The sequence below is a fragment of the Ambystoma mexicanum genome, chromosome 3q, assembly GCF_040938575.1.
Source record: "Ambystoma mexicanum isolate Mex_15411 chromosome 3q, UKY_AmexF1_1, whole genome shotgun sequence".
Lineage (NCBI taxonomy): Eukaryota > Metazoa > Chordata > Amphibia > Caudata > Ambystomatidae > Ambystoma > Ambystoma mexicanum.
Genome location: NC_090926.1, coordinates 811634802 through 811657151, shown reverse-complemented (window position 1 = coordinate 811657151; position 22350 = coordinate 811634802). Strand labels below are relative to the sequence as shown.

The window sequence follows — 22350 nt, the reverse complement described above, 5'->3', positions numbered from 1 at the left end:
TAAAGGAAAGTAAATGCCAGATTGGAAAGAGTAAAGTGGTCTACCTTGGGCATGAGGTAGGAGGTGGAGAAATAAGGCCTTTGCCCAGCAAGATTGAAGCTGTGCAAAATTGGACAACACCTACTACTCAGACCCAGGTGAGAGCCTTCTTAGGCCTCACTGGGCACTACAGGAATTCCATAGAGAACTATGGGACCATAGCTTCTCCACTGAATGTGATCTCCTCTCCTAAGTTCCTTAAAAAGGTCAGATGGAATGAGGAGTCCAACCAAGCCTTTGAAAACCTGAAGAAAGCCCTTTGTCAAGCTCCAGTGCTAAGAGCTCCTGACTACCACCAAACTTTCATTGTACAGACAGATGCTTCTAATGCAGGTATAGGTTCAGTTCTTAGTCAACTGGATGGGAAAGGTAGGGAGCACCCCATTTGTTTTTTATCAGTAGAAAACTGAAGGAACCTGAGACACAAGGTGGGCAACCATTGAAAGAGAGTGTTTTGCTATTGTGTGGGCTCTGAAGAAGTTTAGGCCATACTTGTATGGTTCTACTTTTGTTATTCAGACTGACCACCAACCCTTGAGATGGTTGATGCAAATGAATGGGGAAAACCCAAAACTATTGAGATAGTCAATCTGCTTCCAGGGGTTTGATTTCACCATTGAGCACAGGTCAGGGTGTCACCACCAAAATGCTGATGGTCTCTCTAGGATGTTTGTAACCGACTAGAGGTATGAGATTCATCCAGGAGTGGATTCAATCCTCCTGTCCCTTAGTCTGGGAGGGGGGGGTGAGTGTTAGGGAGAATTCTCTTATAAGGCTAATTTCCCAAACCTAGTGAGTCCCCCAGCAGCTTTGCTGGATTTTTGGGGTTTGTTTTTTTCTCCTGCTAAGAGTGAGACTCTTTTCCTCCCACTCTTAGGCATGATTTGTGGTATGTCTTTGACTTTTTGTGTGCTTATGGGCTATGGGGTCTTTTTCTCCATAGGGTATCATCTGTTTTTGTTTGTGTTACACAGCACCCTCAGTGCAGTAACACAGGGGTGTCATAGTGACCCCCAAACATAGACTCCATACCCTGCTACTGACTACTGTCTCCCAGGGCATGTAAAGTCACCATTGACGTTACTAGTCCAAAATTGTGAACAGAACAGTTCAAACCATCATATTGTTGAAGTACTGGAAGGGGTTAATTCGATTGCCCCTGGGTCTGTTTCCAAGGGGGCACTGTCCAGTCCCCCCTTGTCGAGTTTCTGGCTGGTGGCAGTGGTTACCACGCAAAATATTCCACCAGAATATTTCCTATGGTATTTTCCCATTGATTTTAAACGCACCACTTTTTGGTGCAATGTTAAAGATACCGCTGGTTTATTTATTTAATATAAAATCACCGGTTGGGTCTTTTCGCCAGTACTCTTTTCTAAAATGGCGTTCGTGTCTGTCTCTGCAACTCCAACCAAGGTCGGGCCCTTTGTTCCACTTTTTGGCGGGCATCTCCACAGAAGCCCTCCAACTGGTGCCACTCTGTCTGGGTTCCACAGGATGTGTGGGTGGGGGAATGGGCACCCTGGACTGCGTTGCCTTAGCAACTCATGTCAGTCTGTTCTGATTGGCCCAGTGGTAGCCGCCCGGCTCACCACTTAGCATGTATGAGTGACAGCTAGGCTGTTGAATGGGGGTTTTTCTGCATAAAAGCAGGGCTTTTGGTACTGGAACTTCAGAAGTCACCCCAAGACCCAGGAAATGCAAAGAGGGAAGAAGCTGAGCCATCTGCAACGACAACACCACCGGTGGAGCCCTGCTGCAACGACCTCACCACTTTCCCGACGACAAGAGAAGATCTTCTGCTGAAAGAGTCTTCTTCCTCTGAGCTGGTGGGGATCAACCAGTTCGCCATTTTCGCCTTCCAGGACGTCTCTTGGTTGAATCGCCCGTGCCAAGCACCCCGGCGGCCAGATAGCCAAGCTTCACCACTGTGACTGCGAATAAAAGGAACGCAACTTTTAACCGACGAACTCCACGGCTGGTCTCTTCCCTGGGCAGTGCAACGACTCCAAGTTTCCTCCTCGGCGTGATCCCCACTTCCCCTGGTCGAAATCACGAACTGCACCCGCTGCCAGGAACAACTGCCATTGCTGGAGCTTCCTCAAATTTAAAGGTACTGTGTTCCACCTGTCCTCCCTTTCTGCGGTTTGCTAAAGGAGACCCTTAAATCCTTTGCTTTCCAACTGGGTTGGCCCCAGACCTTCTAACTTTACCTTCTGAATCGACCCAACCTCTTTTGAACATTTTTTCAAAGACTTGAATGCATTTCTAAACTGTGTGATCTTGGGCACATTACACCTTGCTCCATTTAAAGTGGGCCTGGCCTATGAACTTTGGCTCTACAGTAGACTCTGCCTTCTTTAACTTGTTTTGGTCTTATAAAAGTGTTGGGAACTGTTTCATTTTCATGACCTGCCTTTTTCTCTCCCTTTTGCCTGATTATTGGAGTGCCATCTAAGTTACGCGCTCGCATCTGTTTTGACAAATAGTGGTGTTTTGACTTGGACTGGTCTAATAATTCTTAAGGGAGGTGTGTATACTTTTCTGACTGTGTTTGAACTTGCTTTATAGTGCTAGTGTATTTCTTTAAGTGTGTGTTAAATAAATAATTATATACTTTTTGATACAAAGCTCTGGTCAGTGTTTGCTTGTTCTACTTTGTTTTTAGCCCTATTGTGTATCCTCTGTATGCTGCCCTACTCTTCTTGAGAGAAGTCTGTCTGCTCAGCCAAAGCTACCAGGTAAATCTGGGTGGTGCAGACTGATACCAATTGGGTTTACTGCTTACTCCTGTAGTCTTAATCTTCTTGCAGTGGTCCCCAAGGGAACTGCACATGATTCTGCTTAACAGTAGTATACGTATATTTGTTTGTTTTCAGACTTATTTTACGATAAACTTTGTTGTTGTCCTGCCCCCTTTGGGCCACCCCTACAAATTGGAAACGCGCACGCACCGAGGCAAGTACCGACCAGTACCGATTTGCCGCTTCAGTGCGGCGTGCTGTGCTTGTCGGCTCACTCGCGCTCGTGACTGGGCGTAGCTTTAGTTTGTGAGCTTTGTCAATGCTTTAAGCTAGCTTTAAAAAAAAAAAATCGCATGCTAACTCATGGCGTCTGCTGACCGCAATCGACCCAAACAAACATCACATAAGGTAGTTATGCTCACTCCTGTTACCACGATTAGACGGCAATCTGCAAATACAGGCATCTGTGATTTTTGCTCACCGCATCATGACAATCAATCTGTCACGCCCGCTAATAATCCCAAAACGCCCCAGGTTGCGGTGGAATCTGTTCAAGAGGTTAATCCTGTTATTATGTCTGTTACTAGCCGACCATCAGTGTCTTTGCCTGTAAGGGATACATCTACGTAATCAATCTCGGACCAAACCATTCTTAGAACAACTCAGTCCCTGACTCGGGCACATGTTGTCGCTAGTGTACCTGTTGCGGTAGTTGAACTCAACACGAGCCATGTGATTTCTGATATTTCCAGTACATGTGAGTCGTCCATTGATACGCTCATTCACCCAACTACCATGATCAGTGCTCTATGGATTAATCTTTGCTTTCTGTATCGTATGCTCAACCAACTCCGCAAAGGCGAATGTTGTCACAAACATAGCAAAGGCATATACATCGGAGCTCCATGTTGGAAATAACTATCAGCGGTTAACATGACTATAACCAGTTTAAACAAACTGTTTGAGTCTCTAGATACAAAAATGACATTACATTCGGCTCAAATACAGCAGATCTCGGACTGGATTGCCCAAGAAATGGCAATTGGAGCCTGTAAAAAAACACTCCTTCCGAAATCATTAAAATATATCTCTCTGGCATTCCACTTGAATATCGTTCACACCTCCGTGAAGCCTCGATTATGCCTTCTGTGCTTCCATCATTTGATCTAGTAATTTAACCAGTTGGCGATGACCCAGTTGGAACACAAATGCAAAATGTTAATGATTCCTGGATAAGTGTAGATCAGAACACCTCCTCGCCTCCTGTTGTCACTATATTGAACCCTTTCAACATCTTTGCTGATAAGGCGTCTCATAAGGGGTCACAGAATGTTGCCAAGACTAAATCAAAGCAAATAGAGTTACAGAGAAAGAAAACTAAAAACAAGAGGGCCACTCGACCGGCTAGCATAAAGAGTTCCGAAGCATTTCTATAAGCTATCAATTTTGCACAGAAACACTCCAAAGATGTTGAGCTTCCATCTAAATCCATATTAAAGAAAGCTAATGCAGACGTTACACTGTCTGATAAAAAAGAATAAAGATCGATCTTTAACACATCCGCCTCTGAATGACCTGATTGCTGTCATAGAACAAAATGCTAAGGCTATGTCTTTGAAAGCAAGCATAGCACTCACAAGTAATGACTCCCAGACAACAACTGAAAATCATATGTCTGAGGTTAGCAACTATTCAATGCATGAGGAAAGGTGTAGAGAGATCAAGAAGGCGATGGATGCCTACATTGACTCGCGCTTTAAAGACAAAATAAATCCCTCTAAGAACCACAACCTCGAATGACATTGCACAGAAAGAATCTTCAAATGTTGGATATACGCAACTGAATACCCGCACACAAGTGCATTCATGCTGTGATGCAATCGATAACTCACGGCTACGATCTGGCCTGTGTAATTGAGTGCAGTGCACAAATAAATCTTCTTTAAATAGCAGTTTAGATTAAAAAGTCGATCAGGGTGAGAACACCCGGAAACCTCCAAGCACTAACGAGAAGCCCATACCGCGAACACACTCTCTGATAATGAAATGTTATTGTGATGCTCTGTATGCTAAATAGATCAAGTATTATGAATATTTGTACAGAAGTGCCTGCATTGGAGGACCTTTCATCGATTGATGTTGACCAGGTTGAGTTCCTGAGTAACATCAACTTATCTATTGTTAGACTTTGGATCCCTTTGGTTGTAGTCTTGAACGCAATATGGTAGGCCAAGATGGATCTATTCAGATTGGGCTTTATCATAGCCCAAGATCCTGCTAGAAAAATCATTTTGCCGGTGAGCAATAATGCAAACTCATTAAGCTCCAAATGTGTCCATTGTCATCAAGTGGAATTACAACAACTGCTCTCTCAACAGTATGTTAGGGCATAACCGTCAGTGAAAAAGCAAATTAAACAAATCAGTCTGGCCAGCTGGAATACACGCAGCAATACTCATTTACAATGCTCCATAGATAACCATATTGATAAATTTGACATTATAGCCCTCCAGGAAACCTGATTGATTGATACACGCATATGCGACGACCATGATATTATCCTGCTTCCTGCCAAGGCCTCCACAAGAGGGAGGCCTACATCAGGTCTACTGGTAGCAGTAAAAAGAACTGCCGGCTTTACCATCCAATCGTGGGCTGCACCAAATAATTTCCTACAACTGGTCAAAATCAGACATGGATCGAATTTGACTGAAAGAAATCTCTGGATGGTCGATGGCTCTCTGCCAGGTGACGTGCCACCTCAAAGCACATGGAGTAGAGGTATGTCAAGGAGCATAATCAATTATATCTATTCGGATTATCGCTTATTCAGGGTAATTGATAGATTTGAAATTGTCAAACTCATAGCGACCATCTTATGCTTACATTATATTGGACATGAGATCTTAAAAATCCTGCATCAATCACTCAGTGGTCAAAGCAGTCCCTATTAATCAATAACACCAAGACTCGTTTTCATTGGTCGGAAAGCAATTTAAACACCTTGAATAAACAACTTCTACACCAACAATCAAGCAGCAGTGATCTTCAATACACAGACACCTTGAATCTTTTTAAGATCTCCATGATGGTCTCTGGGCCTACAGAATTCAAACATTAACATTGTTACGACCCAGAGCTCAAGCGAAGGAGAATCGATTTTCGCAAAGAAAGATATTCTCAGGCTGCCAATAATTGACAGGGTAAGAGCCATAAAAATAGCTATAGGTAGATATAAAAATTGGATACGGGCACGAAGAGCCATTAAGTTCCAGTAAGATAGTCAAGCCCTTTTGATCTCTCTACAAAATAAAAATACAGCTCAAACCTGGAACCTATTGAATAACAGCGAGTACAATAAGCAGAGTAGTAGTCAGATTAATAATAATAGATGGTGTTATGGAACATCAATGGCTTAAACACTATTCCAGCCTTGATGCCGACTCTCAATTTGATAAAATGGCATGCTCAAGCCAATCCTCAGAACCATGGGTACTACAGTTTTCTGAAGAAATCATAGAAGATCTGATAAAATCTAGCACCTCAAGAGCAGTGGGTCCTGATGGCCTGAACTTTGTTTAAGATACATCTTTGAAATGGGGCTATTGTATTGAATAACATCTTTTGAGACATCGTAGTAAAATGAACCATTCCAATCTCTTGGTGCAAGTCATTAATTGTCCCAATCTTTAAGAAGGGAGATCGGTCCTCTCCAAATAACTACAGGCCCATACCGTTGCTTGATGCCCCTGGGAAGATCTTCGCCCGGTTAGTCCTTCGAGACTTTAATGCATGGACCCAGGCACAAAAGAAACAATACCCCAACCAAACAGGATTTGTAGTTGGCTTGGGGAAGGCAATCAACTTAATATTTTGCAACGCTATAAAAGCCCAGGCGCATCTAACTAGACAACCCATCTATTTCTCATTTGTCGATTTCCACTCTGCATTCGACTCTGTAGCTCGAGTAATCCTCATGTCTAAACTCATCAAGGGAGGTTGTCCGGCCACCTTGAGTGTCATTATCTATGCTTTGCATTCAAATACATCAGTCCAGATCAGATTAACCATGGAGGGACTGCTTTCAACTTCCATGTGCACATCCAGATGGCTGAAGCAGGGGTGCATCCTCTCTTCAGCCCGCTTTAATTTCTTCAGACAAGATGTCAAATATGCATTTGAAAATATTGTCTCTGATTCTCCAAAATTAAATGGCATCCCAAATAGAGCCCTATAATATGCTGATGATCTTGTTCTCATCTCTAAAGCTCCAATGGGACTTTAAAAACTACTAGACTCTTTAACACAATACATCGATGAAAACCAATTAAGAATAAATCTGCAATAAAAAAAATTCTAGCGAATACCCCAAAGCATTCTGCTTGTGGTAAAATGATATGGACCATCAAAAATGTGCAGCTTGAAGTAGCACCACAATACATGTACCTGGGGCTGATTGATGAAGAATCGCATAATAGAACCCACTTATTAATTTTGGAGCGAAAATTAGCCACAGCCATATCACAGACAAAGATCATTTTAAATAGATACAGCAAGTTCTCATTGAATCCGGCCCTGACATAGTACACTCAAAAACTAATGGACACCAGGGAAATTTTGCTGATTACCTTCTTAAATAAACTCGAGAGGACATCTTTGAGGCAAGTTTTGCATCTTCCACAGTGTACTCTACTTGCTTGGCTGAAATATGAATTGGGGCTTATTTCGCTCAGTGTACTATCATTGACGGTTTTGTGTGTTATTTAGGAAATGTCTTATATCAACTGACATGATTATTTTACTCAAAGTACTGTCTAATTATGTATTGTTCTCTAATCATACCTTTGTCAAAGTATGGACAAGAGGTATTTATCGACTATTAGCTAGTGCGGAGATAACTGTTGAAGTCCTTGTCACAGATCCAGACAGGGCCAAGCGGAAAATATATTTAGCAGACTGGATAGAGACAAGGAGATTGTGTTTGAATTACAAGCATTTTGCAGAAAATCCATTTGGTGAAAAAAGTTTTGGGTGATGGAATCTTATCTTTGTAGGTCACCCTCACCATATATCAGATCTATCTTGCGACTTAGACTACATTTATGGCCGACTCGAGACTTATTGGCTGACTGAAAAATAATTAAGGGTAGAAAAAAACATCTATCGCTTTTACGGTGATTCGACGTGTAAAGAAACACTACAGCATTTGATCCACTGTCCAGCCCTTAAACCTGAAAGACAGAAGTTCTTTGCTAGACACTATAAATATTTAGGAGAATTGAATCCTTATCTCAGGTGGACATTGATTTTGTCTACTCCTATTAGCATCAGAATTGCCACCGTAAACTTTTTGACAGCATTAGCTTTGGACAATGCCATTGAATTGGAAAGTGATCCGATGTAAACTCACTTATTTGGCAATTGGAAATGAATCTCTTGATTTGTAACTGTAAATTGTACCAATTACCTACAGATGATATCTGCAAGAATCTATGAAACTAATTATGGCTGTTTTAAGACCTGTCTATATATGGCCCAGAGAGCAGAAGATGAGTATATTTGTGTTGAAATTGGTTGCATTCAATGTCTTATTGTCATGAATTCCAATTGTGAAATTAAGAACATGCTATAATAAGCAGCAACTTAATATTGTTCTATGCGGTTGTTAAACCGAGTGGCAAATTTGGCAGAAATCACAGTATGTAATGAACACACAGATTTTTGTTGGTGAGCAAATGTCAAATATCATTACAGGAATAATAGTGTAGCGTCTTTCAGTATCTTGTTGAGACAGACAACAAACATGAATGCCCAAATCTGTATTTTGATATTTTATGATTGTAAATTTTTAAATGCAGTATGATTTGTGATTTACATAGTAATGCTTATGATTGCTTTTATTTGATTGTTAAATTGTATTGAAAAGTTGATTCATTCAGCTAAATCAATTTTAAAAAGAAATTTGATAATTCCCTTCTATCTTAGAGACCCCCAGCACTTTTGCTGGACTTAAGGACTTTTAATCACTAACTTGGAGAGAGTGAGACCCTTTGTCCCCGCTATCTAATGTATTTTTCTGTGATTTGGACTCTGTTTCTTTTGACTTTGGAGTCTGACAAACTCCATAGGCATCATCTTTACATTGTGACACACAGCACCTTCAGTGCAGTGCCACAGGAAAGTCTCTTAGATTTCCCAAAGGTTTAAATACCTTCTCTTGGTGCAACTACTGTTCCCAAGAGCAGTGAAGTGAAATTGACTTTACTTACATTTGTAACTTTCTAGACCCAGCAGACTATCTTACAATAGGGTGCTGGAGGGCTGACTTAGTATCCACTTTGTCTAGTTTCTCATGTAACATTTTTGTGTTACACTTTCTACAATTAATGGCTGGTGGCAGTGGTTTACTTTTTACTACCATTGTGTGTTTTAACGCGGGGTGCAATTGCAGCTGCAGTAAGGCACCCATGGTTGCCCATTTTGTCCAAATGGTCCCAACCTTATTTTTTTGCCATTTCTTGCTGGAAAGGTCCTTCTTGAGATTTACTCTGTGCGACAAACCAGATTTGGTACCTTTTGTACGTTTTGCCTTTGGCTGGATTCACGAGGGAAGCTCGCCTCTGGCTCCAGAGTATCTGGCAGGGGCAGGAAGTGAGGGAGGTGCTCTAAACTCCCTGTGCTTAATCCCCTTGGTTCCAGGAATGCACCCAAAGGTGATTGGCCGGCTGGCTGTCCTTGGAAGACAGCCACCCTGCTGTGTGATTGACAGCTAGGCTGGAATGAATGGGAGAAACCTGCATAAAAGGCCAAGGCTTTTTGCTTGGAAGGCAGAGTCGACCACTGGATGGAGGAATCTGAATAAGAACTTGGAAGAGACGCCTGCTGCCACTCCTGGACTGTTGGTTTGCCCGGTGAAGCCCTGCTGCTGTGCTGAAGCTCCGAATTCACCTCAACTAGAGAAACCCTGCTGAATTGAAGTTTGCCCTTTGCTGCTGCTGACCTTCCTATTGTAGTGCAGGAGTCCTCAGACGTCTTCCCTCTTGTCCCCACGACTGAGGCCCAGGAACAACAGGATATGCAGAGTTACTCAGGAACATAACCTAGCTGGAACCATTTCTTCTAACCAAAGGTACTGTAAAACTAAGATGACTTACCTCCTTGTTGTGTAGCCTTACTTGTTGTCAGTTGAGACTTGTCTTGGTTGCTTTTGCAGAGTTGCTTGCAGCTTTGCCCTTCACATGCCTCCCAGCATGTGGCCCTACATTGATTCTATTTTTTCTACAAAGGCTTCTAAAACATTGTGCAATGCTTAAGTGCTTCAGCTCATCTAGACAGTTCAATTAACATTGACTGGCATGGCTCCCTGAAAGACTCTTCTTCCCCCAGACTTCCCCCAGACTTTGTGTTTTATCTTGCCTCCAGGAAAGGGTTAATTTATTTTGCATTGGGTTCAAAAGTACTTATCTGCTTCTGAATATTTGTGTAACCTCTTGTTTAATTCTTAAACCCTTTTCTTTCACACCAAACTCTGTATTGCTCTAAATGTATCAGTGGTATATTAATGTCCACAGTGTCCTAGTTATTTGTCAGCTCTGATTATACGAATCATCTGTGTGACATCCCAAATGGGTATTTGCTGATTTAGAGAAACTAAGAGTGTGTATTTTGAAGTAAATGTGTGTTACTTCTATATTGCCCTTTCTGAAAAAAGGCTTATTCAACTGAGTGTTAAGTAAATTAATAATTGTTTATTCAAGAAACCTTGAGTGTAAGAATTTATGTGAACACTTGTCACTGTAGACCTCTGTGTAAAACCACTACTGCTCACAATCACCTTGTTTGAGATGAGCCTGGCTTCTCAGCCACACTACCAACCTGTGTAGTACAGACTTATACCAAAGGTTGGGTTCCTATTGCCAGGAGGTCAAGGTTGCTGTAGTCTCCCAAAGCGTACAGCACAATCTTGCCTAACACCAGGTGAACAAGGTGTGAGTCGAGACATAAAGTGTAAACCTCAATTTAGCAGATGATCTGTTTCAAATAATTTTATTTGGGAAAAAAAGAAAATATAATGAAATGCAAAAAATAGAGTTACAAAATCAAAACAGTATATCGTACACATGTGATGTTCACGAACTTGATAGTGTTCTGGTAAAATAATTAGTGAAAGGATAAAAGGAATAGACGACCAAGTTTCATTGGTCCTCATGAATCAGTTTTCCTTTAATTTATCAACATTTATAAATACAGTTATAAAATTGTTAGTGCCTTAATCAGGACCAATCATTGATACATTAGTAAGCACACTATGAATAGTTAACAGTTTCCCACTAACTGATTCTTCCCAAATTGTGGGGAATGATTATTTAGAAAGTCTATCTTTCGTTGCTTGCGCTTCAGTTTGCAAATTTCTGTCAGGAGAGGATTGTACCTGACCTGTTGTCATTCGGAAATTCGGTCATGATCTATAAAGCAGGGTGTGAAATTGAGTAGATCTGGGAGCTATCTAGTGCCGGATTCTAGCATAGTAGAGCCTAGCTTGAAACCAACAGCTACCAGGAGCTACTTTTAGCCCCCAATGACAAATGGTGCCTTCCAAACATGTAAATGTGACATTACCTTTGATAATTTGAGAATTACATTTAGTACACATATAATACACATTTAAACAAAATGGTTTCATACTAAGTGAACAAACAGTTTAAGGAGCATCTCTGGTAGCTCCTGGTTCCCCTGAGGTAGCTCCTACCTACATGGTAATGCCCGACACCCTGGAGCAGGTTTTAGCTCTTGCTCATCAAATCTCAATTTTGAACACTATAAAGAGGTATGATGGAGTCAATAATAAAGGCCACAATTTGGTGGGGTGCTTGTGAGCCCTGGCAAGGATGGCTGCCTTAGTGTGATCTCCCTGCTTGCAATATATACGGAAATGATTGTGTCTCATCGGCTTTGGAGAGGCATATAGTGCGATACATCTGCATGCTGGAGGTCCCTGGCATCTTGTGGCACCAAGTCTGAGATCTAACGGTGCTGACATAGTGATTATCGCCTTTCGTCTTTGTGGAGGGGCCCAGCGTGGTGGGAGCATGCTCAGAGACAACACAGCAGCGGTACCAGCATGCTTGGCGTGTTGCTGTGGGGGTGAGCCTAGCCCTGAGGTGTGTTTATGATCTGCTGACCTTGGTTTCCGTGCTGTGCAGTGCTGCAGAGAATGAGTGGAAGCCCAGCGACCACGTCCTGCAAGGCGGCAAACATTGAGCGGGGGTACTGTGGACTCTAGCCCAACGTTTAGCTGGTAGCGTGGTCGGAAGCTCCGAAGCAGAGACTGCACTTTACGTTGCAGCGGCAATGAATTTGGCACATAAATATTTATCGCTGGTAGGGAGAATTCTCTCTTTAGGATGAATTTCCTAACCTAGTGAGTCCCCCAGCACCTTTGCTGGATTTCTGGAGTTTTTTTCCTCCTCCCAAGAGTGAGACTCTTTTTATCCCACTCTTGGACATGATTTATGGTGTTCCTTTGACTGTTAATGCGTTCTATGGGCTATGGGGTCCTTTACTCCATAGGGTCTCATGTGTTTTTACTATGTGTGTTACACAGCACCCTCCGTGCAGTGACACAGGGGTGTCATAGTGACACCCCACCATAGTCTCCATACCCTGGGACTGACTACTGTCTCCCAGGGCATGTAAAGTCACCATTGGTTTTACTAGTGCCAAATTATTAACAGAAACCAGTACAAACCATCATATTGTGGACGTACTGGTCGGGGCAATTTGATTGCCCCGGGGTCTGTTAGTCGAGGGGGCATGTCTCCGTCCCCCCTGATCGAGTTTTGGCTGGTGGCAGTGGATACTTTTTATATTCGACCGCGAATATATCCCTATGGGATTTTCCCATTGTTCGAGGCTACCAACTTTAAGTTAATTCTCATAACCTCAAACATACCGCCGGTTTATTTATTTAATATTCGCTGGTTGGTATTTTTTGCCAGGACTCGATTCTAAAATGGCGTTTGTGTTCTCTTGTGTGACTCCAACCCAAGTCGAGCCCTTTGTTCCACATTTTGGCGGGCTTCTCCACAGAAGCCTCCAAAAGTGGTGCCACTCTGTCTGGGTGCTAAAGGGGGGGTATGGGAGGGGGTTTAGGCACCCTGGACTGAGTTACCTTGGTAACTCAAGTCGCACTCTTGTGTGATTGGCCCAAGTGGTGAGCTGGTCGGCTCACCACTTAGCATGTTTGATTGACAGCTTGGCTGAGTGAATGGGGGTGTGCTGCATAAAAGCAGGGCTTTGGGGACTGGAACTTTAGAAGTCGCCACAGGACCTGAGAATCCAACGAGGGAGAAGCTGAGCCGACCTACCACGACGACACCACTGGTGGAGCCCTGCGGAACCGACTCACAACTGCCCGACGACAGAGAAGATCTCCCGGCTGGAGAGGCTTCTTCCCCTGACTGGTGGGCACAACCAGTTTACCTTCTTCTCTTCGCACCCCAGACCGGCTTGTGGTCGAATTGCCCGTGCCAAGCACCCCGGCAACCGGATAGCCACTTACCACTGGACCGCGAACCAAAGGGCCGCTCCTTTTACCTGAGAAACTCCGCGGCTGGTTTCTTCTCTGGCAGTGCAACAGACTCCTGTCTTTCTCCCCGACGAGATCCTCTCTTCCCCCGGACGAAGCACCGACTTGCATCCGCTGCCAGAAACAACTGCCCCCGCTGGAGTATTCTCACCACTTTAAGGTACCGTGTCCGCCAGGCCTCCCTTTCTAAAGATTGCTAGAAGGTAATAATAATCCCTTAACCTTCTGGACTGGGCTGGCCGCCTTGATCTCCTAACTTGTCCCTTTCTTTGGTTCACTTCCTTTTTGAACCTTTTCAAGACTTTTGTGCACTGCAACCGTGTGACCTTGGACACATTTTGTTTGATCCTCTTAAAGTGGATCCAGCCTATTGAACTCTAACTTCACGGTTTTACTTTGCCTTCCTCTCTTGTTGTGTTCTTGTAAAAGTGTTGGGACCTGTTTCAATTTATTCTCTGCTTTTCTCTCCCTTTTAAAACGAATTATTAGAGTGCCATCTGCGTTAAGCGCTCACCGCTGTCTAAAAATAAGTGGGGCTTTACTTAAGACGTGTCTAATAGTCTTCTAAGGGAGTGTATATCTTTTAGTGACCGTGTTTTTGAATTGCTTACTATTAGTGCCTGTGTGTTTTTCTAGATGTGGTTTTAAATAAATTATTATATCTCTTTTACACCAAGCTCTGGTCAGTGTTTACTTGTTCTGCTATGTTCTTTTGACCTATTGTGAATACTCTGTATACTGTCTAACTCTTCTTGAGGGAAGTCTGACTGCTCAGCCACAGCTACCAAGTGAATCTGTGTGGTACGGACTGCTACCAAGTGGGTTTACTGCCAAAAACCTGTAGTCTTAAATCTTTTGCAGTGGTCCAGAGGGAACTGCACAGGTTTCTGCCTAACAATCGCACACACCAGTAATGAGTCCTGAACCCCTGTGGCGGGCTGCAGAGAAGTGGGCAAGTAGGATCACATTGCAACAACTCTGCTACAGAGTTCTGTGAAGTTCTCCCATGGCACGTCAAATTGTGTTGCGGCACTGGACTCTGCCAATGCACTTCAGTTACCTTATTTAGAGCGCCCAGCGGCTCTCTGAAATGTCCTCACTGGGTTGGGGGGTGATTAAATAGCACGTTTACCCTTGGAAGGGCTTTTCTAGCGCTACACCATAACTTTTCACACTACTACAGGTGACGCGTGCTGCTCCTTTCCATTATGGATGGGATTGTTCCGTAATCGGGACCCCACTTTCCAAGTGGCAAAATGGTCAAAACAGACAAACGCTTCAAAGCTTCCTTACTCAACCCCCTCCCAGTCTAAGCAGTCTACTACAGGTGCATCTGACATTGCATCTTCCGAGGAATCGCAGGCCACTGCCTCTTCTGATGCACTGCAGGATATTAAAGGCATGCTGGTGCAGCTTCAAGCGGGTACCCATCCGTTGGACTACAAGCTCGATACCCTAACCTGTAAAGGTGGACCATATGCAGCTCAGGCTGAATAAACATGGCAATAGGCTTCATGAGGTCATAAACCGCCTTTCCAATGTTGAGGATGAATCATCGTTGACTTCCAGGGAAGTGGCTCAGATGAAAAATGTAATTAAGGAGTTAATTGAGAAACAGTATGATCTTGAATCGAGATCTTGCTGGAATAACTTGAGGATTGTGGGCATCCCGGAGATGGCAGATAAAAGCTCAGTGGAGTTGCTGGTAGAGTCTATCCTGCACGAAACCCAGGGATGAGATGGCTTTTCGTCAGCGTAAGCCCACTGTATACCAGGAGGGAGGCCTTCAGTACCTAGTGCGCTGCCTAGGCCAATCATCTCTAGACACCTCAATTACAGGGACAGAGACTTTGCCCTGTGCTTCTCCAGGGAACAAGGCACCCTCACTCATAAGGGAGACCAAGTCCTGATTTTTCCAATAAGGTCCATGCATCCAGAAAAATTATTGTGGAAGTAAAAAGAAATACTCAGAGCAAAAGGTTTCAAATATACCATGTATGCCTGCAAGGCTCTGCGTTGAACACACTAGGAGAGCACCGTTTCATAATCCGGAGGAGGCGTGTGATTTCCTAGATGCATCGACCAGTGGTTAGACGACACCAATGACCAAAAATAACCCTGGAAACCCTCGGGACAGGGACCTTGGATTACATGTACGCATTATTTTTTTTTCTACTTTGATTTACAGGTGACAGTTGCAGCTCCATGCCGAGGCGTGTATTGAACATGCAGGCGAGTGGGGGTGGCTGGGCTTCGAGATGTCCTCATGCTTCAGTGCGACTTGCGGGTCTTAACTGGCAGATTGGGGTTGCTGGTGGGGGTGGCTTTTGGGGAAGGTTTGAGGTTGTTTGGCTTGTCAATGTTTTGCGGTTCTGGTTGTTTCTACTTTCAAGGAGATTGTGCAGTGGGCTTTGGCCGTGATAAGCTACACGTAATGTACCTCCTTATATTGCACTGGGAAGAGGAAGAATGATGGAGTGATGAATATCACTAGAAGTGGCCAGCCAAAGCGGCGTTCTAGTCCTTGTAAGAAGTTTACAGGTGCCAGGACATTCAAATATGTAACACTTGCACTGAATGAGAGATTCAACCCTCCCGGTGCTTGTTGGGACATGGGAGCAAAGTGAGCTCCAAGCCGGAGCGATGAAGCTGGCTCGGACGGCATCCAAGGAAGTCAGGTAGAGGAGTGTTTGCGACGCTGCTATCCCGAGCTGCAGAGTGAAGGAGAAGGCCAGGTGGGAACCGAAAAGCCGAGACGTGCACCCAGGCGAGGAAACTGTGAGATGCGAGGGACGCCAAAGCTGCCAGTGAAGACTGGTAAGCGCAGAGGAGATTGGCATACTGGGGAACTTCAGGTTGAATGCCGCATGTCGTTAAGAGCAAAAACCCACACAAGGGAGCTGACATATAACACAGTTGGACAAGGGTTGGTGGCCACAGATATGTAAGATATACTTAACTGGATACAGAAGTGAGGGAATGCTAAAGTAGAGTGAACCTGGGATTTGCATTTGAATATTGAGGACTCATAAGGCCCTGGCAAGAGGCTAAACCAGGGATTGGAGAAACTGAGAAGCGACCCCAGTAAGTGCTGAGAAAACAGGAGAAGAACCCCACTCCCCCTTTTTGAATTGTGGACCAAAAGGGAAGAACCATACCCCTTTTTGAAAAAGCATTAGGGGTCCAAAGAAAGAACTGTCAAGTGTTGTGTAAATGGAGAACAATGAAGGGAAGAGCCATCTCCTTTGGGATTGTGGAATATATGAGAAGTTACACTTTAAACGTCCAGAAAGACTCTAGGGGATGTGAAGGCACTTCTCTAGTGGAACTTTATAAATGTTTCTTTTAAGCACCTTAGAGACTTTATATTTTGAACTTTGGAAGGAAACTGCAGGTGTTGAGCCAGGAGACATTCCCGATTTCATGTTACATTGAATTTAGTGTGTGAGGGTCTGCTTAGGATTTTGGACACAGGACAGAGAACTCTTTTTGCTTCAGATATCCTGACATGGACGTTCCTTAGTTTTGTTGAGGCAGGAAACCCCCTTAGAATCGGCGATAGGCAGGATTTTCCCAACTACCCCACTTTTTTTATTTTATATAATAAGTCTTTGATAAACACTGAAAATGCCACTGTGTCCGAGTCTTAACTCTTGAACCCTCACACCTCCTTCATTAACCCGATTATGATCAGCGATTAAATCAGAGTTCCGTTCACAAAGAGCAATTTAAAAAAATAATGCTGGGTTCCTTTTCTGTTTTATGTTTGTGATGCATGGAAAACAGTACCCGAGGAAAAAAGTATCCAATTTGCCATGTGCTTTCAGTTGTTTTAAGAGTTTTTTGTTTTTACTTATTCTGTTTTAATTTTTTTGGGTTAGATGCTTTCCATTTCTCCTAGCATGTGCCCTTCTGTTCTCTGTGTTAACCCCTCTCCCTTGCAGCTAGCTGTCTGCCCCTCTTCTTTAATCTGTGATGAATCAAGGGAATTCGTCCCTTCTCAAGGGAAAGTCCCCTTCCTCCTGTGAGTCTAGGGAGGGAGCCTGCTCTGCAATACCCTACCTACGGGTAGTGGCAAGTGGGACCTCAAAGTGAGAGGTTGCCCCTTAGGGGACAAGGACTCCCATTCCCATGAGGAACTCCTACCAGCTGGACGTACCATGGCCTACATGGAGTGTTTTAAAACGCAGGAAAATATGAATTGTCAAGACTGGGTCGAAGAATCTCCTAAGGTATAGCGTTCTTTTGTGAGAAAAGGTTTTCCCTCCAAATCCAGGCGTCCACTTTACTAGGAGGAGAATGTTTAGGAAGTGTGCATCCAGACAGGGAGGAGAGAGAAAGGGAAAGAGAGTGAGGATCATAGACTCAGGCTGTGGGAGGCCCCAAGCTGTGTAACACCGGACGAGAATGTTAATCCGGAAACACACAAGTTTCAAACTCGTTTGCAGCTGCTACACAGGACGTCCAAATTAAGTCAGTCCAGAGACCCGAGAAGCGGAGAGCGTGGAGGCCCAGCAGAGGTGGTGGCGAAATCACTGAGGCAAATCTGTGGTGATGCCGGTTCGAAAAATGCTGCTGAGACTGCCAACAGAGGAACAAAATGTGTCCGCGAGCACAGAGACACCGAGTGAAAGGGAGAGAGAGAGAGACCGCGAAGGCTCGAATGCCGGGGAGAGAACTGCATTTGCGATATAGAACCCAAGACTGAAACCCTACAACAACGTTCTCCTTTAAGTAAGAAGGTACCCAGGAGAACAGGAGGTGCAGGGAGATTAAAGAGGATCCGCATATCGCAAAGCTAACTCGTCACAGTAGAAGATATGAAACTGAGTTAACTTGGAAAACAAATGGATACGAAGATTGCAAACCAAGAGAAAAGGTTGCTAATAAGCTGGTTAATAATAGGGAGAAACATTGGGGCAAAATACCCTGGGAAAGGGGGAAAACAAAGCGCCATTTTTCACAAGAACAATATAATGTTGAAGAGAGAGAAAGAGCTATAAGCCTACAGACGCAAATCGGCTACAAACCCCAGTGATGAAGGAAAAGTGGAATTGTTATAACCTAAAAGTAAAAGCCCAGGAAAAACATATTCCCTCAGGAGAAGGGCACGACCAGGTCTGACCAAAACCGTAAACCGGCCAAGAGGGGAAAAAAGGCATTCAAAGTGAAGAGACAAAGTGCAAAATCCCACTTAGAGAATAAATTAATACAAGAAGTCACAAGAGACAATTTTCAGATTGTATATTAAAGATTGGTGCTAGCAGTACCCTTGGGAGAAGGGAGTCCTTCTCCTGACCTAAGTTATTATTCTCTTAGTGGTAGGGTGACAAATAAGAACCTTTGTTAGTAATATAGGCAGGGTCCACCCATAATTATGGGAACAGTTATGCCTTCTACCTTTACTTTAATAAACAAGAGTATACGTTGTCCTCTGAGAGTTTGTGTCCTGACTCGCCACACATCCGTTTTTAGTATGTCATTTTTTAAAATGTATTTTGGTGTGCGTCCCACAGCTTTAAGGATTGAAAACAGGATGTTCGCTTATCTTCCTCCGTTCACAACTGCCATTTTTCTTTGTAGTGTCTGCATGTTAAGGCAAGGTTTTGAGCTTTTGAACTTTAGCTCAGTGTTTTTGGGTCGGGCTGAGGGATTTGTCAAGTCCACTTTGCCAAGTGTGCAAAAAGCCATCTGCAACGCTGCTGTGAAGAAGTCTTGTTACATTTGCTCAGACGTACCATGTTGGATTTTGGAACATTTCTGCAAGAGGTCCACTTTTAAAGTGATTTTAAAAGCTGAGGAATCCGCGGGTGGTAGGTATCTGTTAGACTTTTAGAATGTCAGTCTAATGTAAACCAATTCGTTGCTTTCACCAACGAATGGCAATCGGAGGTTGAGGGTACACATATTGACTTTTTTCTGTGTTTTTTGATGTCTTTCAATCTAGAATTTGCTGATATCTGTTACACCTCTGTTCAGACAACCCAGTAACTGCCAATCACACACTCTTCACCAATCTAATTTTGGTGGAATTTTAGCATGCTATGCTTGTCCATTTAAAAAAAAAATTAACAAGAATTCCTAGTAGGATTCAGAAGTAGGCCACCTTTTTGCCGGTGTGCTGCCTTTCTTTAGTTTAATAAGCTATTTGCTTATGAACCTTAGATCTGTGAATTATTGGTTAACGCACTGGGTGTACATAATGTTAAGATTGTAGGTGTTTAAAACATACTAGCTTACAGTACCGTTTTATGATGGATTTGCTCTAAGATAACGGCCTCTGATATGATTTTGAAATTGGTTGCACCACATTCATGTTAAAGTAGTTGACTTAACTACATCATCGAAAAAGAAAAATTAGCTTAACGGTTCCTCGCGTGAAAGGCTACATGTGCATTGGAACAAGAAATATGAAAAATGTAAATAAGACGATAGTGTTAATTTCCAGAAGTCTTAATGTTAACATTTCTTTCGCTAAATCAGTATTGCAACCATTTTTCTCAGGTCAAGGACGTGGAACAGAATGGAGAATGGTTTAAAGAAGGAATGAAACTGGAAGCAATTGATCCATTAAACCTTTCTGCAATATGTGTTGCAACTATACGGAAGGTAAGCCATTCTAATCAGCGTAGCCTGTCCCCCATGATGCAGAGTCCAAACATTCCTCATGCCTTTATTCTTCTAGTCCATAGGATAGTAATGTATTTTATAGTGCACTATTCAATATTGTCTTAAAAATAAGCCATTGCAGTACAATCTTAATCGCAAAATAATCCAGTAGTTGGCGAACTCTGGTGCACTACAGTGTGCACAAATTAAAATGGGATAATGGAAAAAGTCACCATTTTATACGTAATTGAAGATTTCTTTCAGCACATTTCCTCAGTACACAAGTGTTAAATTACCAATGAAACCATGTGTCTGCACATGGTTTCATGAAACTGCTGTAAATGCTGGTATTGCAAACTAGCATAACACCATCCGATGAACAAGCAAGAAAACTGTGAGTGAACAGTGTTAAATGTGCCTGGGTTATACTATGGGGAATGTGTAGACATGAGTGAAGGGTTTGGAGAAGTATTTGCTCTCAGTATAAACCTAAAAATACCAAGAATGTTGGTTACTACTTTTGTATACATTACTTTACAGTATTCCTTTGTTGAATTTACTTTGACCCATGTTCTCATGATCCTGAACCCATAATGAGAGCTACGTTACATCGCCTTGTTTCTATGAAGAGATCCGATGTGCAGAAGGTGGCCACTCTTCCCACTTGATCCTAATTCACTGCTAGGATCCTGTGGCCCTGCACCCTCTAGAGCCTGCTGTCTTGCGCTCTTGGAGTTTCTGTGGTGTAGTGACCTGTGGTAGAAGCTAGTATGATGAATCCTTATTGATTTCCCCCAAAACATCGGCCTGTGATCTTCCTCATGTGGCCAGGGAAGGGCAGAAGCTTCCTGATCCCGACCCTGGGAGTGTTCTGCGGGAGGATCAAATGAGGATCGAAACGGGTCAAGAGAAGGGGAGAATCCTTTATTTAACTTTCCCCGAGATCCTAGTATGTTGATGGCTTATTGTAAAGTAGAAAGAGTAAAGAAAACAAACTGGGACTTCCAAGACCCAGAATTCCCTCAGTACTGAGATGAGGAAGAGGGATATAGAGAAACAAGGATGTGGGAGTGGTCAGCTTATTGTTAGGTATGACCTAAACCTGGGAGGGTGTTGGAGACATAAAAGCCCCCCTCGGTGCAGGAAGGGGAGAAGAAGAAGCAGAAGCAGTTGCAGTTTGAGGAGCCGATGCACGGGCATTTTATGCTGCAGGAGAGAGGAGTAGAGAAACTACAAGACTGCAGAACCGGTTCGAAACCTGAGGAGGTCTGTGCCTCTATTATCGGAAACTGCAGAGTTCACTCAGGGGGGGGAAGCGCATGGAATAAACACTTACCCAAGAAGACTATGGTGTGTAGAGCTGTTGCAGTGGAAGGCAGGCGTAGTGCAAGTAGTTGAGGTCTCCGGTGTCAGGGTTGCACCGGAGAGACTGGGAATGCAGAGCACCTCAAATTCAACGTGGCTGAGGCGGTGGTGACCGAAGAGAGAAGGTGCACTTGGTCAAGAGGAGCCACAGTTAGAGGTCCTGCGAACGTGGCCAGGAGTACCTGGAAGCGACTTATCCGGTGAGTACAAGCCACGCAAGTGACTCCGCGGTGCTCTGATGCAGGCTGCGTGTTCAGAGCAGACGGAATCACTCGTGAGCGAGCGAAAGGCAGAATAAGTAACGTTATAAATGCCGACCAGTTACAAACTTACATACAAAAAGAAGCTAATCAGCATTACAAATACTGAACAGTTACAAACTTAGAGAGGCAAGTTAGTGAATCTTGCAAATACCTGACCATTGCACTTTTCCAAAGGCAAATTAATCAATCTTAAGAATACCGAACTATTGCAGATTTGCAAAAGGGACTGACATTAAACCAAACGATGTCCAGGAATGAAAGTGTGAGTTGGGTGAATATCACCAGCCTGGTGGGCAGGTCGTAGTAGAAACCCAAGCATACCACCAATACACAAGGCAGGAGACCTTGAGAACCTGGCAATATCAGTCCAATAAAGGTTGCCAAACACTAGAGGGGAATAGTGAGAAGCCTCAAAGGTGTAAAGGTTGTTGTTCAGGTTTGGGGATACCTATCGTTGTGGTTGATGTAGATTCACATTGCTACAATCAAGATACAAGCACAAAAAGACTTGATCCTGAACATTGTTTGCTGTATTAATGCAAAAGGGAAAGAATGCTGTCAAACAGGCTGCCCTTCTGGAGGTGGTTATCCATGGGGAGATGAGCATCGTTTTTGGAGAGGTCCTGATAAGGATCAATGTGAATGTTCTGTTCCCTGAAAGCTGTTAGCCTACTTATTTATTTTAAAATCTGTTTTAGCGAATGCAATCTTAATGCACAATTCACAGAATAGCAAAGTCATC

At 43.5% G+C, this 22350-nt stretch overlaps 1 protein-coding gene across 5 annotated transcripts in view; it reads left to right on the top strand.

Moving 5' to 3' along the window:
- Positions 1 to 22350, top strand: part of MBTD1 (mbt domain containing 1) — a 1870500-nt gene that overhangs the window by 824097 nt on the left and 1024053 nt on the right. For all 5 annotated transcript variants that reach the window (XM_069654918.1, XM_069654914.1, XM_069654913.1 and 2 more), the window contains one exon: positions 19876 to 19980. In XM_069654918.1, coding sequence (XP_069511019.1) covers positions 19876 to 19980 — 105 coding nt within the window. The remainder of the gene's footprint in view (positions 1 to 19875; positions 19981 to 22350) is intronic.